Source organism: Bison bison, unplaced genomic scaffold (genome assembly GCF_000754665.1).
Source record: "Bison bison bison isolate TAMUID 2011002044 unplaced genomic scaffold, Bison_UMD1.0 scf7180017864066, whole genome shotgun sequence".
Lineage (NCBI taxonomy): Eukaryota > Metazoa > Chordata > Mammalia > Artiodactyla > Bovidae > Bison > Bison bison.
Genome location: NW_011494638.1, coordinates 4,080,897 through 4,098,027, shown reverse-complemented (window position 1 = coordinate 4,098,027; position 17,131 = coordinate 4,080,897). Strand labels below are relative to the sequence as shown.

At 35.4% G+C, this 17,131-nt stretch overlaps 1 protein-coding gene across 1 annotated transcript in view; it reads left to right on the top strand.

The window, feature by feature from the left end:
• RFX7 (regulatory factor X, 7) overlaps positions 1-17,131 on the top strand; it is a 73,147-nt gene that overhangs the window by 29,036 nt on the left and 26,980 nt on the right. Inside the window, exon 3 of the mRNA XM_010836788.1 lies at positions 1,708-1,830. Coding sequence (XP_010835090.1) covers positions 1,721-1,830 — 110 coding nt within the window. The 5' untranslated portion in view covers positions 1,708-1,720. The remainder of the gene's footprint in view (positions 1-1,707; positions 1,831-17,131) is intronic.

Here is a 17,131-nt window from a genome sequence, read left to right as displayed (position 1 = left end):
GATTTTGGAGCCCAGAAAAATAAAGTCTGCCACTGTTTCTACTGTTTCCCCATCTATTTGCCATGAAGTGATGGGACCAGATGCCATGATCTTAGTTTTCTGAATGTTGAGCATTAAGCCAACTTTTTCACTTTCATCAAGAGGCCTTTTAGTTCTTCTTCACTTTCTTCCATAAGGGTGGTGTCATCTGCATATCTGAGGTTATTGATATTTCTCCCAGCAATCTTGATTCCAGCTTGTGCTTCCTCCAGCCCAGCATTTCTCATGATGTACTCTGCATTAGAAGTTAAATAAGCAGGGTGACAATATACAGCCTTGACGCACTCCTTTTCCTATTTGGAACCAGTCTGTTGTTCCATGTCCGTTTCTAACTCTTGCTTTCTGACCTGCATACAGGTTTCTCAAGAGGCAGGTCAGGTGGTCTGGTATTCCCATCTCTTTCAGAGTTTTCCACAGTTTATTGAGTACCCGAATAAATGCTGTGAAATGCAATTGGCTTATGTTTTATAAATAGATCAATATATTTATGCAGTGTGGGAGATTTTGAAAATTAAACTGAAAAATCAAAGAATAAACATAACTATTGTGAACAATAAAGTGCAAGAATTTTTTTAGGTTGTCAGGTAAGCAGATCACAGAATTTTAAAAAGGGAGGAAAAAGTGAATTCTCTGTATGGCACATGAATTTATGATAAATGTGTGATGTTTTGAGTGCTTGGGTATTACTTTGTTTTCATTAGTAAAAACATGTAATAGCCTCATTTAGAAAATGTAGAGATAAGTTGTTGGTTCATACATTCTACTCTGAGTTTCTCTACCCTTTTAAAATTTCTCAGAATTCATTTCATTTATAGACGTTACACTTAAGAGTCTCCTACTTTAAAAGTATATGTATGAAAAGAAATGGAGTGGAAAATCTGCTGCTTTTACTTTTTCCCCTTGAACCAAATTTTGTAACTGTTTTAATATTTTTTTTGTCCTAGAAATTGGTCAGTAATTTCTTTGGAAATACATAAATTATTATTGTTTTTGTAGCTGAAATGAATGTCCGAGTCAAATGAGGAGCTTCCCTCACATTGTCTTGATTGTTCATTTCATGAAATTAGTTTGTAAGTGACAATGCCAGTTAATAAAAACGTATAATGTTTAGTGAAGACGTTAGTCTGGAGAGGAGGGCCAATTACAGGAAGGCCCATGGAGGGAGATTTGTCCTGTCAGGATCTCTCGAGTGTGAATTCCATTCCAAAGCATAGAAAGTAAAATTTTAGGGTAGTTACTTGAGAATGCTAAGCAAATAGAAAATAAACAATGTTTTCGATAACTTTCATTTTGTAGTTCGATGATTTCATAAGTTTAGGCAAATGAACAGGCAAGTAAGTGAGCAGATGTCCCCTTAGAGGGAGTTGTGGGCTAAACAAATACCTTATGTTTTCAGTACTCCATCACCTCTGCCGTTTTAGAGACAATGGTAGGGGATGGAACAGGGCCATAACTTCAGCCGAACACTAGGTATAGAAAATGGCTCACAACCATAGGTGGACAATTTGTGTTTGGAAAGCTGGGCATATACTCTAAGCCCAGAGTTTGGTTTGATCATTTATAGTGTGTTTACACACAGTCCTTTAGTGGAACATTTAGGCCTGGCTCAAAAATTATCAGTGAATTGCCGTCTGTTTCAGCTAAAATATGTTCTTGTTTTATGATTAGTGATCAGAATGCCATGTCATCTAGTCGGGCACAGCAGATGCATGCCTTCTCCTGGATTCGAAATACCCTAGAGGAGCATCCTGAGACTTCACTGCCCAAACAGGAAGTCTATGATGAGTACAAGTAAGTTGTATGTGTGTATGTCTGGCATACAATGTATTAAAGAGCTTAACTATGGCTATGATGATTTGTTTATCATTGGTGAATATCATGCTGGTATATGAGAATTTAACTTGGACATCTGTAAGATTCCTCCCATGTCTAAGCTTCGCTCATTGTGTATATAATAAAGAACAACATTACTGAGTGAAAGGATTTCTGTAAAATTCTTCTGGATGACAGGAGTGATATCTGAAGGCATAGAGACCTGAGAAAAAAACAAAGTATATGGAATGTTGTGAATTTTCTCAGACAAAGGAGTTCAGCGCCTTGTACATAGGAGACACTCAGACAGTTTTGATTGTACATGTAATTTACTTAAACGTGGTAAGCACAAGTATAGAGGCTAATGGGCCCTTCTGATTAGAGAAAATTAAGAGATCCTAAATCTAGTCTTGTTTAACATTTTATAATTGATTTAGAGTGTTCTGGCAGAGTAAATGAAACCAAAATTTTCTGAATATTGAAATATCAAAGCAAGGAGATTCTCTGTGTTGTCCTTACACAATTTGGAAGAAAAGTATCAAGTAAATGCTGCTGTTAACCATTGTATGATGCAAAAGAACGACACTTTCTAAGATCATTGGTATCTAGAAAGAAAACTTTCTATCCTCATTAAAAATTCTGATTCACTCACCTTAAGAAATGCGCTAGAGTTGGAGAAAGTTTAAAGGGACATGTCTGAAACAAATCAAGGGTACGAGGTTTAACTGAACAGCTTTAGATGTTTCCTCTTTAGGAAAATTAAAGCTAAGAGTACTTGTGACCCAAATCTGTAAAGTTCATTTTCTCAATCTATAGCAATCTGCTGAATACCGCCTACATGCCATCTCAAACTCTGTAAAGTTCTGAGGATACAATAAATAAGACACAGCTTCTACCCTCAAGAATATGAATTATATATATATATATATAATTTTTTTAAGAGCCTTTTTGGACTAGTCATCTTCCAGTTTGGAGTACCTTAATGAGGTTTCCTGAATAAAAACCTAACATAGAGTAACAAGTCTTAAATTGATTCTGTTCTAAATACTCACTGAAAAACCTTTATTTTGAATTATTTCTGTTCATTGCAATGGCAGATATATTTGTGTGAAAACCAATCCCTTTAACAGTCATTAAAATCAAAATCTCTTTGAGAGAATAAATGAAGTTATAATCTAAGACTGTATCTTTTCTTTTAACTGTATTTTTATGCTAAATTAAGATATTATTAGAACTAAAAGGTTTAAGGGACTTTCCACACGCAAAGACAGTTGACTTACAAACTGTTACAAATTTTTATATTTGTTGAAACTTTTGAAGCCTGATAATCACATGTATTTATGAAAGTGATGACTAATGTGTTAGTTTTTCTAATTATGAAAGTAGTATGTATTCATCATGAAAGTTTGACAGATAGTCATAAATGTATAAGAAAACTAGCACCAGTAAATCATACTACCTAAAAATAAACATTTTGGCTTATTACTTCTTTTTATTTTTTCTAACGCCTTCTTTTCTTATTATTGTTTAATCAAATTTTGACCCCACTGCTTATACAATTCTTAAATGAGGAAACTGTTTACAAATAATACTGCAGTGAATATTCTTGACTATAATTTTGTGTAGATTATTAAAATTGGAATTGCTGGCTTATGAACCACTGTATATTAAGGATATTAACTACTAAAATGTAATTGTTCCAAGATTACTGTTTATTTTTTAATTTTAGTTTTTTATACGTAGTCAGATCTGTCTACGTCTTTGCAGCTTATGAAATTGCTATTTTGCTTAGAAAGAACTTCCCAGTGCCCCTAGCTGCTGAATAATCCATGTGTATTTTCCCTTGATGTTACTCATTTCATTTTTCATGCATAACCCTTTAGTCCTTCTGGACCAAGTATATATGTTTATTTTTGTAAACAAATGCCTTAAGATAAGGAACTAATTTTAATTTTTTCTAAATGGTTAATTATCCCAGTCTTATTTATTGATAATAAAATTTTTTTTTCACAATACTAATCTAAATGTACCTTTTATCTTACTAAAGCCCTTTGGACTCAGTTTTCTTTTTTTGTATTTTTCTCTTCTTACTTTAACACCATAGTATTTTTAAGTATTTTAGCCAGTAAATGTTTAAAAAGCTAAAAATTAACAGCGGTAGGACCAGCCTTCCCTCATGATCCCTTTTTTTCAGAAATGTCCATGGTTTTATTTTCATACCAATCAATTTTTTATGATGCTTGAAATCACTTTTCTAACTTATATTGGCTGTTTTATGAGAAATTGATACTGAAATTTACCAGAATGCTTTTTGGGCATCTGTTAAAATTATTCAGTCCTTATTCTATGATCTATTAATATGATGTATAATGATAGTACCTAATATAAACCCTTCTTTTATTCCTAGAATGAATGTCTTCTGCATGTCAGGATGTGTAATCTTTTAGCATACTGTTGATTTCTCTTTTCAAGTATATTTTGTAGGATCTTTGCATCTATATTCATAAGTGAATTTTCTTTTTTTGTGCTATCTTTGTCAGGTTTTGATATCAGGGTTAGGCCAGCTTCGTAACTGAATTGGAACTCTTTCCCTAATTTTCTGTGCTCTGGAACAGTTTATATAGCATGGGACTTACTTGTTCTTGAAAGTTTTAAAGAACTCAGCTATAATACCATCTAGGCCTGGAGGCTTTGTTGGAGGTAATTCTTTGACAATTTTTGTATTTTTTCCTGGTTAGATTTTTTTACTTCATTAATCTATTTTGATCATTGGTTTTTCCTGGAATTCATTCAGATTTTCAAATATATTGGCATGATATTACAAATACTATTCTCTTACAAACAGTATCTTCTTTATCTGTTGTATACTTTTTTATATTTCTAGTTTTATTCATTTGAATTTCCTTTTTTTTTTTTCAAATTATACTTAGCTATAGTTTACTTTTATTGGTTTTCTTTTAAAAAACAAAGATTGATATGTTGGTTTTATTTTTTTTGTATTCCGTCTCATTTTTAGGTGTCTTTATTTTTGTTATCCTGATTTTTTTCAGGTTTTTTCCTTACTAAAGATAAGAAGACTTCCTACTTAAGATAAAGACATTTGTATCTATGAATTTGCCTCTTATATTTCTGGCTATATTCCTTAGGTATGGGTACAGTTGTTACATTTACCATTACTTTCTAATAGTGTGCAATTACAGCTTTGATTACTCCTTTGTACCAAAATACTTAGGAACTTTTTATGTGCTTGAGGGAGTTGGACTTTTTTTTTCCATTTTTGCACTTAATTTCTAGTTATATTACTGGGTTGGCCAAAAAGTTCATTTGGGTTTTTCCGTAACATCTTACCCAATATATTGTAGTCAAAGAATGTGGCTCATTCAGGTTTTTATTTTTTGTAATTGTTGAGGTTTACTCTCAGCCTAACACATTATGAATTTTTATAAATATTTCTGGACATTCTCTTTTTTTGCACTGTATATTGGCTTATATTGATAAATACTAAAACTACTTTGCTGTAATATTCAAATTCTGCAAAAAATCCTTGCTCTTTTGTCTATTAGTTGAGCACAAGTAGTGTGTTAATCTTTTACAAAAGTAATGTTTCTCACAATTTCTTATTTTTGATGGGTTTTTGCTTCTGTCTCTTCAAGACAGAAAACGTTCATGATTGTGTATCTTTATGATAGTTAAAACCTGTTCTCAACCAAAAAAAAGATCCTTTGTCACATTAAATGTATGTTAAATTCTCTGATACCAGTATTTGTAACCCATCTTGGATATCAGTCTAATATAAGTGTCTATTTGTCCATCCTTTTAGTCTCACCATTTATATCATTTTGTTTTAGGCAGTTCACATTATTACATTTCTAAAAGTTGTAATCTAACATTGTCTCTGGTCTTGAAATCTGACTGACAGAAGAAGCTGGTGAATGAACCAGTCCCAGAACACTGGTGTTTGCACACAACTAGCAACAGAGATGGCAGCAACCACAGTTCCTGCTGCTTCTTCCTCCTGCATGATAGAGAAACACAAGCATTAATCTTAAGTACATTTCTTACAAAATAATATGCAGCCTGTTTTAGCATTTTTGAAAATCTGTTTGCTTTCATTCTGAGTAGAATCACAAATGTTCAGATTTATAAACTTGACAACTTTGGCTACAGTGTTTCCTGGGACACAAATGTCCAAATCCTTTTTTTTTTTAATATATTTAATATTTTAAGGAACATGATTGTTTTGCTTTTCAGTTTGTATATAGCCATTAATACAAACTATATTATAACTATATTAATTATTATAACTATATTAATATAGTTGTGATTCTTATAATTATAACTATATTAATATAGTTGTGATTCTTGTGTACTTATGCATGTGAGTTTGTAATTTCTATTGTATTAATCAGTGTAATTTAAATTTTGAGGACAACCTTGAAGTTAGAAATAGATTCTAGTAACATATTTAAGAGCTTTAAATAGTGGACATTTCATGAGTTAAATGGCATATAAATGTTCTCCATCTGCTTAAAATCTAACTCAGACCTAAACATGTGGGCAGAATTTATAAATTTCTTAAATATATATTGTTTAATGTTAGATCATCAGTATAAAGTAAATGAAAGCAGATATTATTCCTGCTTTATAAGTGAGGTCCTTATGATTCAGAAGTAACTGTTCTGGACAAATCTGAAACCAGGATTTCTGACCTTAAAGCTGAACTCTTTTTACATTAATCCCTATTAACTCTAGAAACTTGTCCCAAATGCTGTTCTGTTTATGGAGTAGCATTTTCCAAACCTTAATTGTATTTTAAATATATTTAACTATTTAGAAATAGTAAACTAAAACATAAAAATGATCAGTTTCAGCATTATTAAATTATGTTCTTATTTGACAGCTGAATATGTATATTAAATATACCTAAGACATAAACCAGCAAAAGATTTTTACCATTTAAATTTACATTAATAGTTGTAATGTCTGAGTTGTTAACCTAAATACATTGTCTAGCCTTTAAGTTACAACTTTTCAGGTGTGGTTTTTTTTTTATGCTTCCTTGGTGTGGCCTGTTTCACAGAGGAAGCCTTATCCTGGTTTTCTCTTTTCCCTATGTTTCCAGTGACTTGATTCTCAAGGGGCTAGTTGATAATCTGTCTTTCCTCAACTTCTCTATGTTTCATAGCACTAGTCCCTTTACAGAGTGCTCATTTTTCCTTTCTCAACTTTTTACAGTAATAAGAGAAAGCAGTAATAGTACAGTGGCAGAATAAAGCTAGAATTCTAAATACTGTGTCAGGAAAGGTATTAGTTCTATTATTTGACGCATTTGTAGAGAAGGCTGACTGGTCCCAAATTATGTCAACTACACCAACACATGTTATAGTCATAACAAACAAAGTCTCCTAATTTAAAATCAGTCCTTTCCAGTAACCACTCCCCGCCCCCTGCCCATGGAAACTGCATGTCTATGAACCCAGCTGTTTCATATCTTGAATCTTTATCAATTCATCACTGCTCTTACTACCTTAACTTTTTTATCTGCTCCCAGTATACATTGCAGCTGTTAGGCACTGATTACTTTTCTTTTAGCTAACACTATTAAGACTTCAACTTTACTACTCCTAAGGACAAATTAAAATAAAGTTTTAAAAAATAAATTAATTTGAGTGTATTAATTCACCGAGCATTATATACACAATCCCTACTCTCAAATAAGAGAAACAGACCAGTAAAGAAATGGGTGCAAAGAAAGAGTTACTAGTTCATCTTGGTGAATTGAAATCAGACATCACAGAAGAGGTGACTTGAATAAAAACTAAGACGTTTACCAAGTGGACTAGGGATTCAGAAAGGGCATTCTAGGTGGAAGGTGCAGTACTTAATGCAGGGAGGCTTATGATCAGAGTTCAGGAGAAGATATTGGAGACCAGGCCGAAAAAGTTAGACTACTTCCACATGTAGGTCATGCAGGGTCACTGAAAACTTAAGCAGTAAAAACAACATCAGCAGGAAGTGAGAAACTAAAGTTAAGGAGAGAATTGGTATTTAGGAGTTAGGAATAAGAGCCCTCCAAAAATGAGGTATTTAGGACTTCCCTGGTGGCTCAGACGGTAAAGCGCCTGTCTACAATGTGGGAGACCTGGGTTCGATCCCTGGGTCGGGAATATCCCCTGGAGAAGGAAATGGCAATCCACTCCAGTACTATTGCCTGGAAAATCCCATGGACAGAGGAGCCTGGTAGGCTACAGTCCATGGGGTCGCAAAGAGTCAAACACGACTTCACTTTCATTTTCACTTTCAAAAATGAGGTACAATTTAAAAGAGAAACAAGAAACCATGTTGTGTGATAATGTAAGAAAAGAGATTATTTTGAGACTGGAATTCACCCCAATCTCCTGTGCCTCGGGCAGCTCAAATAAGAGGGAGACAAGAAAAAGTCAGTTAATAGGCCCGTAGACTCTTGCCAGAGCAGTTTCCTTATCTAGGGAATGAAGCCTGATTTCAATGTCATGAAAGGTAAACAGATGGTAAGTACAGAACTTGAGTAAAGACTTGTTTTTAAAGAGTTAGAGAAAGAAAAAGTAGTTAGAACTAGAGGCTTAAGGTAGTGAGAGCAGTTTTTTTTTAAGTCTCATCCATTAGATATCAAGTTAATTTGCATATAGCAATATCCAGGGAACAGTAGTTGCAACAAGAAGAAGGAAGTCAGTTTTTCTTTCGCCAGCTCTGTGATCAGTAGGGATCCAGGCTTCTAAGTCCCCACTCCACCACCCATAATCTTTAGTCTGGTTTTACTTGTGTTATATGTTGTGCTTAGTCACTCAGTCTTGACTGACTCTTTGCGACCTCATGGATGGTAGCCTGCTAGGCTCCTGTGTCCATAGGGATTCTCCAGGCAAGAATACTGGAGTAGGTTGCCATGCCCTCCTCCAGGGCACCTTCCCAACCAAGGGATCGAACCCAGGTCTCCCACATTGCAGGTGAATTCTTTACCGTCTGAGTCACCAGAGAAGCCCAAGAATACTGGAGTGGGTGGCCTCTCCATCCTCCAGAGGGTCTTCCAAACACAGGAATTGAACCCAGGTCTCCCGCATTGAAGGCAGATTCTTTACTATCTGAGCCATCAGGGAAGCCCCTGGTTTTCTGCCATCCAAAACAAGCTACTATAGCTGAGGGGAGAGCTAAGAAATTTAGAATTCAGATGCATTAAAGAAGGGAGGAAAAGGTTGAAAATCACTGACTGATGATGTTACTTACTTAAAATTAATCATCCTGTCTTCTGCTGGCTTTCTAAATTACCATTTAAACATATGTTTTTCTCCCTCTTCCCAAATAGATACTTAAACAAAACTTTGCACTAGTCTTTGCTTATTATAAAACCACACGAATTCATTTATTTTTATTTGTGATAAAATACACACATAAAATTTACCATTTTTAAGTTTATAGTTTGGTCTTACTAAGTACAGTCACATTGTTCTACCACACCACCATACATTCAGGGAACTCTGCTTGCAAAACTGAAACTCTTACCCATTAAACGAAAGCTCACCATTCTCTTTCCCCCATCCCCTGGCTGCCACTGTTCTGCTTTTCTGTCTGTTGAGTTTGAAGCAGAATCCTACAGTATGCTCCTTTTGGAATAGCTTATTTCAATCAGCATAATGTCTTCAAGGTTCATCCGTGTTGTAGCATGTGTCAGAATATTCCATTATGTGTATTCACCATTTTGTTTTTCCATTTGTCTGCTGATGGGTACTTAGGTTGCTCTTCTACATTTGGGCTGTGATGAATAATGCTTCTGTGAACATGGCTATGCAGAATCTCTTCAGGATCTACTTGCAGTTATTTGGGGTATATGCCTAAAATTGGAATTGCTGGATCATATGGTTCAGTTCGGTTCAGTTCAGTTCAGTTCAGTCCCTCAGTCGTGTCCGACTCTTTGCGACCCCATGGACTGTAGCATGCCAGGCCTTCCTGTCCATCACCAACTCCCGGAGCTTACTCAAACTCATGTCCATAGAGTTGGTGATGCCATCCAATCATCCCATCCTTTGTTGTCCCCGTCTCCTTCTACCTTCAGTCTTTCCCAGCATCAGGGTCTTTTCCATATAGTAATTCTATTTTAATTTTATGAGGGATTATCATACTGTTTTTCATAATGACTGCACTGCGTAAGTTTCTCCATACCTTGTCAACCCTTACTATTTTCTGGGGTTTTTGGTAGTGGCCGTTTTAGTGGATGTGAGGTGCTATCTTATTGTGGATTTGATTTGCATTTCCTGAATGATTAGTGGTATTGAGCATGTCTTCATATACTTTAGACCTATTGCCTATCTTCTCTGGTGAAATGTATTCAGATTCTTTTACTATTTATGAATTGGGTTGTTTTTATGTTGTTGAGTTCTAGGAGTTCTCTGTATATCGTGAATATTAACCTCTTATCAGATATTTTTTGATTCTGCAAATAGTATACACTATGTGTTGATTATAACAAATTAAAACAGTCTGAAAATGAAGCATCAAATTAAAATCTTCTTTATTCACCCCTTCATCTCACTATCTTCTTGAAATTTAAGTATTCCTAAAGCTTAAGTATTTAAGTTTTATCTTTCTGTTCTCGTTTTCTGTATACCTGAGTCCTATCAGTTATTCATAAGGTTTTAAGATTCAAATGAAACTATACTGTATATATTGTTCTTACTATTTTATCACTAAGCATATATGTTAGGTAGCTCTCCTTGTCTGTATATGTAGAGTTCTTATGGTTTTTTTTAACTGCTACACAATATTTCATAGTATAAATATTCTATGCTATGTGTTTGTATCTGTGTCTATGTGTGCTTATACCTTTCCTTTTATTGGTGAGCCTTTAGGTAATTCTTGATTTTTCTACTATTAAAAATGCTGTACTCAATAGCCTTGAATTCAATGTCTCTGAACTTGGGTACTTTGATACTTCTATTGAAGTATAGAATATGATTGAGTCCTGAACATTGCAGGGGTTAGGAATGCTGACCCCAAGCAGCCAAAAATCCACTATAAATTTACACTTGGTCCTCCATATCCTTGGTTGTACATCTGGGAATTTAACCATCCAAGGATACTATAATACTGTAGTAGTATTTATTTTTAAAATTCTGCATGTAAGTGAACCCATGTAGTTTAGATTCAGGTTGTTCAAGGGTCAAAGGTACTTATAAGGGTCAAAGGTACTTATAAGCATCAAAAGCTATAGTTTATTGATTTTAATTTAATTTTTGGATGATTACAGTCATGATTATAAACTATAAAGCATAAAAAGTATACAAAGAAGAAATTCCATCTCATCTTTATCTTTCAGCCATCCATTTTCTATCCCTGTAGACAACAAATCATGTTAGTTTCTTTTCTGTCATGCAGGCAATATTTTGTGACAGTGTACAGGTAAGCTCTATTACAGATTTTTATTTCTGCTTTCTTTATATACTATTTACATGGTTTTTTACTTTGCAGTTGTTCACTCAGCAACATATCCAGAGATCTTTCCATAACAAAACATTGATTATTGTTTTAATACACTGGCATTTCTTTTTCTTGGGGATGGTTTTAATTACTGTACAATGTTAGGAACCTCTGTCCATAGTTCTCTTGTCAAAACTCCAAGAGCCAGTGCTTTCTCTTGGCAAAACTCTGTTAGTCTTTGCCCTGCTTCATTTTGTACTCCAAGGCCAAACTTGCCTATTACTCCAGTTATCTCTTGACTTCCTATTTTTGCATTCCAGTCCCCTATGATGAAAAGGATGTCTTTTTTTGGTGGTAGTTCTAGAAAGTCTTGTAGGTCTTCATACAACCATTCAACATAGCTTCTTCGGCATTAGTAGTTGGGGCATGTACTTGGATTACTGTTATATTGAATGGCTTGCCTTGGATATGAACAAAGATCATTCTGTCATTTTTGAGATTGCACCCAAGTACTGCATTTCAGACTCTTCTGTTGACTATGAGGACTACTCCATTTCTTCTAAGGGATTCTTGCCTACCGTAGAAGATATAATGGTCATATGAATTAAATTCACCCATTCCAGTCAACTTTAGTTCACTGATTCCTAAAATGTTAATGTTCACTCTTGCCATCTCCTGTTTGACCACTTTCAATTTACCTTGATTCGTGGATCTAACATTCCAGATTCCTATTGTTCTTTACAGTACGGCAGTATTGTTCTTTATAGCTTCGGACTTTGCCTTCACTGCCAGATGCATCCACAACTGGTCATTGTTTCCGCTTTGGCTCAACCTCTTCATTCCTTCTGGAGCTTTCTCTCTCTTCACCAGTAGCAAAAGGCAAATTTCTTTTTGCCTTTTCTACTGTTCATGGGGTTCTCAAGGCAAAAATGCTGAAGTGGTTTGCCATTCTCTTTTCCAGTGGACCACGTTTTGTCAGAACTCTCCACCATGACCCATCAGTCTTGGGTGGCCCTACATGGCATGGCTCATAGTTTCATTGAGTTAGACAAGGCTGTGATCCATGTAATCAGTTTGGTTAGTTTTCTGTGATTGTGGTTTTCATTCTGTCTGCCCTTTGATGTATGAGGATAAGAGACTTGTGGACGCTTCCATTGGGAGGGACTAGCAAGTCTGAATAAGATGGTGCAGTAGAAGGATGTGTGTTCATCTTCTCCTGTGAGTGTCCAGGAATCTCCCGTGGAGGTGTGGATTGAGAGTGGCCTGCCGCGGGGTCAGAGGCACTGACTACAACAGTCCTGGGAGCTGCGGCATGCTGGCATAAGTCCTTTTGAAGGAGGTCGCCATTACCACCATTACCCTTATGAGATTTGTAACATTGTACAGGAGGCAGTAATCAAAACCATCCCCAAGAAAAAGAAATGCAAAAAGGCAAAATGGTTGTCTGTCTGAGGAGGCCTTACAAATAGCTGAGAAAAGAAGGGAAGCAAAAAGGAACAGTATACCCATCTGAATGCAAAGTTCCAAAGAATAGCAAGGAGAGATAAGAAAGCCTTCCTAAGTGAGCAGTGCAAAGAAATACAGGAAAACAATAGAACGAGAAAGACTGGAGATCTTTTCGAGAAGATTGGAGATACCAAGGGAACATTTCATGCAAAGATGGGCATAATAAAGGACAGAAACAGTATGGACCTAACAGAAGCAGAAGATATTAAGAAGAGATGGCAAGAATACACAGAAGAACTGTACAAAAAATCTTCATGACCCAGATAACCACAATGGTGTGATCGCTCACCTAGAGCCAGACATCCTGGAATGAGAAGTCAAGTGGGCCTTAGGAAGCATCACAACAAACAGAGCTAGTGGAGGTAATGGAATTCCTCCATTCCTCCTGTTTCAACTGCTGAACTGTTTCAAATCCTAAAAGATGATGCTGTGAAAGTGCTACACTGAATATGCCAGAAAATATGGAAAACTCAGCAGTGGCCACAGGACTGGAAAAGGTCAGTTTTCATTCCAATCCCAAAGAAGAGCAATGCCCAAGAATGTTCAAACTACCACACAATTGCATCCATTTCACATGCTAGTAAAGTATTGCCCAAAGTTCTCCAAGCTAGGCTTCAACAATACATGAACCGAGATTCTTCAGATGTTCACACTGGATTTAGAAAAGGCAGAGGAACCAGAGATCAAATTGCCAACATCTGCTGAATCATCGAAAAATCAAGAGAATTCCAGAAAAAATCTATTTCTGCTTCATTGACCACGCTAAAGCCTTTGACTGTGTAGATCACAACAAACTGTGGAAAATTCTTAAAGAGATGGGAATACCAGACCTCCTTAACTGCCTCCTGCGAAACCTGTATGCAGGTCAAGAAGCAACAGTTAGAACAACAGATTGGTTCCAAACTGGGAAAGGAGTACGTCAAGGCTGTGTATTATCACCCTGCTTATATGCAGAGTACATCATGTGAAATGCCACGCTGGATGAAGCACATGCTGGCATCACGATTGCAGGGAGAAATATCAATAACCTCAGATATTCAGATGGCATTACCCTTATGGCAGAAAGCGAAGAGGAACTAAAGAGCCTCTTGATGAAAGTGAAAGAGTAGAGTGAAAAGCTGGCTTAAAATTGAACATTCAAAATATGAAGATCATGGCATCCAGTCCCATCACTTCATGCCAAATAGATGGGGGAACAATGGAAATAGAGACAGACTTTCTTTTCTTGGCTCCAAAATCACTGCTTATGGTGACTGCAGCCCTGACACTTACTTGCTTCTTGGAAGAAAAACTATGACAAACCTAGACAGCATATTAAAAGCAGAGACATTACTTTGCAGACAAAGGTCTGTATAGTCAAAGCTATGATTTTTCCAGTAGTTACTATGTATGGATATAAGAGTTGGACCATAAAGAAGACTGAGCGCCAAAGAATTGATGCTTTCAAACTGTGGTGTTAGAGAAAACTCTTGAGAGTCCCTTAGACTGCAAGGAGATCAAACCGGTCAGTCCTAAAGGAAGTCAATCCTGAATATTCATTGAAGGGACTGATGCTGAAGCTGAAGCTCCAATACTTTGGCTGCCTGATGCATAGAGCCAACTCATTGGAAAAGACCCTGATGCTGGGAAAGATTGAAGGCAGGAGGAGAAGGGATGACAGAGGACGAGATGGTTGGATGGCATCACTGACTCAGTGGACATGAGTTTGAGCAAGCTCTGGGAGATGGTGAAGGACATGGAAGTCTGATATGCTACAGTCCATAGGGTGGCAAAGAGTCAGACAAGATTGAGCAGCTGAACAACAGCAACAAATGTAACTTTCATTGAGGTGTAACATTCACACAGAAAAGTACACAACTTGTAATTGTATAGCTAGATAAATTTTCCCATAGTGAGTATGTTCCTATTACTCGCTTCTGTATCAAGAAACTGAGCATCACCACCATCCCAGAGGTCCCTTGGTCCTCTTGCAGTCACTGTCCTTCCCACCATCTCACCCCAGCCATGCCAAGAGTAACTGCTCTCCTGTCTTCTAACACCATGGTTTAGCTTTGCTTATTTTAGAACATTATATGAATGAAATTATATAATGATAAACATTATGTTTGTAAGATTCAGTCATTTTGCTTTCTGTAGTTTTGGTTCATTCATTCTAATTGCTGTTTGGAATTCTGTTTATGAATATCACAATTTCTTTTTCCATTCTACTTTGTGTGGACATTGTTGTTTTTTAGTCATTAAGTCATGCCCAACTCTTTTTGTGACCCCACAGACTTCAGCCTGCCAGGCACCTCTATCCATGGGACTTCCTAGGCAGGAATACTGGAGTAGGTTGCCATTTCCTTCTCCAGAGAATCTTCTCAGCCCAGGGATCGAACCTGCATCTCTTACCTTAGTAGGCAGGTTCTGTATCACTGAGCCATCAGGGAAACCTGTGTATGGATGTTAGGTTTTTTGTTTGCCTTTCCTTGATGACTAATAAAGTTGAGTGACTTTTTAATTTTTTTTTTTCTTTTTGGCCCATTGGATATCCTTTCTTGTGAAGAATCTATTTAAGTCTTTGTTTATTTTTCTCTTCTATATAATCATTAAAGGCAGGTAGATATATCACACCTCATTTTCTGCTGACTTGGTTTCTAGAAGAATGCCATACTGTTTACATCATAGCTATATATATATTTTTTTAATTTGAGACTTTATGAAGCAGATTAAATCAGAAACTGATCGATGTTTTTCAGAAGGATAATGATGTACTGCTACCCATCAACATATATGTATTGAATACCCATTGTATAAAACTCTACTTGCCTCATTGGTGATACAAAGAACCACTCACTAATGTACTTGCAAATCATCTTCTCCATTCCTTAGTTTCTTCATCAATAAAATGGTGTGAATACACAAAGTGATGTTGGAGTTGTTTGGGTATTTTAAATATATACAGCCTTGTTCCTATCTGAACTTATCCTTTTACTAAAATGATTTCAGAAATATTTGAAACTATTGAGGAAAATTGTGATAAAAATCGGATTTGAGCAGAAACTTAAAGAACAGTAATGGTTAATCAAGAATTAATTGAATCAAAGCCCACTGCTTCAGTTTTTTCATTCATTCTTAAACTGTATGCAGAAACTATATTTATATACTCTGAACATTTTATGTGAAGTTAATTTAATTTAAAATTTAAAACCGAGACAATCTAGAAATAAAAGTAAGCACACTAATATAGTATGTACTTATACAAAGTGATATGTATAATTTTTTAATTTAAAAAAAAATTACAGTTCAATTTGACCAAAAGGATAATTGTTTTAAATAGCTGTTTTATAAACAATAGTGAGAAATCAAGTCTTTCTTAAGAAATAATAAAAGCAGAAATATTTACTTTTTATTATTTAAAAATTGACACAAATTTTTTTCTCAAACTTATTCAGGATTTATCAGTGACTACCTTGAAGTTTATGTTTTTTATTAGTAATTTTAAAACTTCAGGATAATATCCTTAATATTATCAATCATGATTCATCATGACTGAATCTTTTTCATGGGATTAATACCTAAAGTCATTTCAGCCAGTAATCCCATAAAAAAGGAAAGGCAAATTAGAAGGAAAGACCTGGTTAGTAATGTCATACATGATCGTTCATTATATATATTATATATACATATATATATATATATGATAGTTTAACTCTTCTTTAAATTAATTTTTTTGTTTTCAAACTGATCTTTTAGATAAATTGTTTATTATGTAGTTGCCACAAAAATAAGATTTATCAGCTGAATTTGAAAGGTGATATTTGATCTTAGTCTAAGCTCAACTTAGTAGTACTGTTTAACAGCTCTTAATTTCTCTCCAGGACCTAGACTGAAAGACGCTATAACTAACCAGAGACTTACGCCTTGCTTTTCCAACTGTTCTGTTCTCTGGGACACCAAATCATCATGTACTTTACACTATGTACTTCTGCAGTGTTCTCTGAGTGTTCCTACCAAATGCCAGAGCCTGGTGAACTTCAGCCATGCCTCAGACTCAACTGTGTATCATTGTTCTGCCCAGAACATGAAACAATAAGAAAAATAAAATCTGTTTGTGATCAAGGTTAAGCCCTTTCAAAGAGTTTTCTCTCCAGAGATCTAATTGCACCTTAAAATTACTGGAGGATTTCAACAACTGTTAAACGTTCAAAGGCTCAGGCTAATTAGATGTTTGACCATATTACTTTTTCCTCATTTATGTGTTAGCTAGCAAATACATCATTTTCTTAATACTTGAAAGGGAGTATAATGCTACTGTGTCTTTGGGACTGTTCTAAATTCCCATATC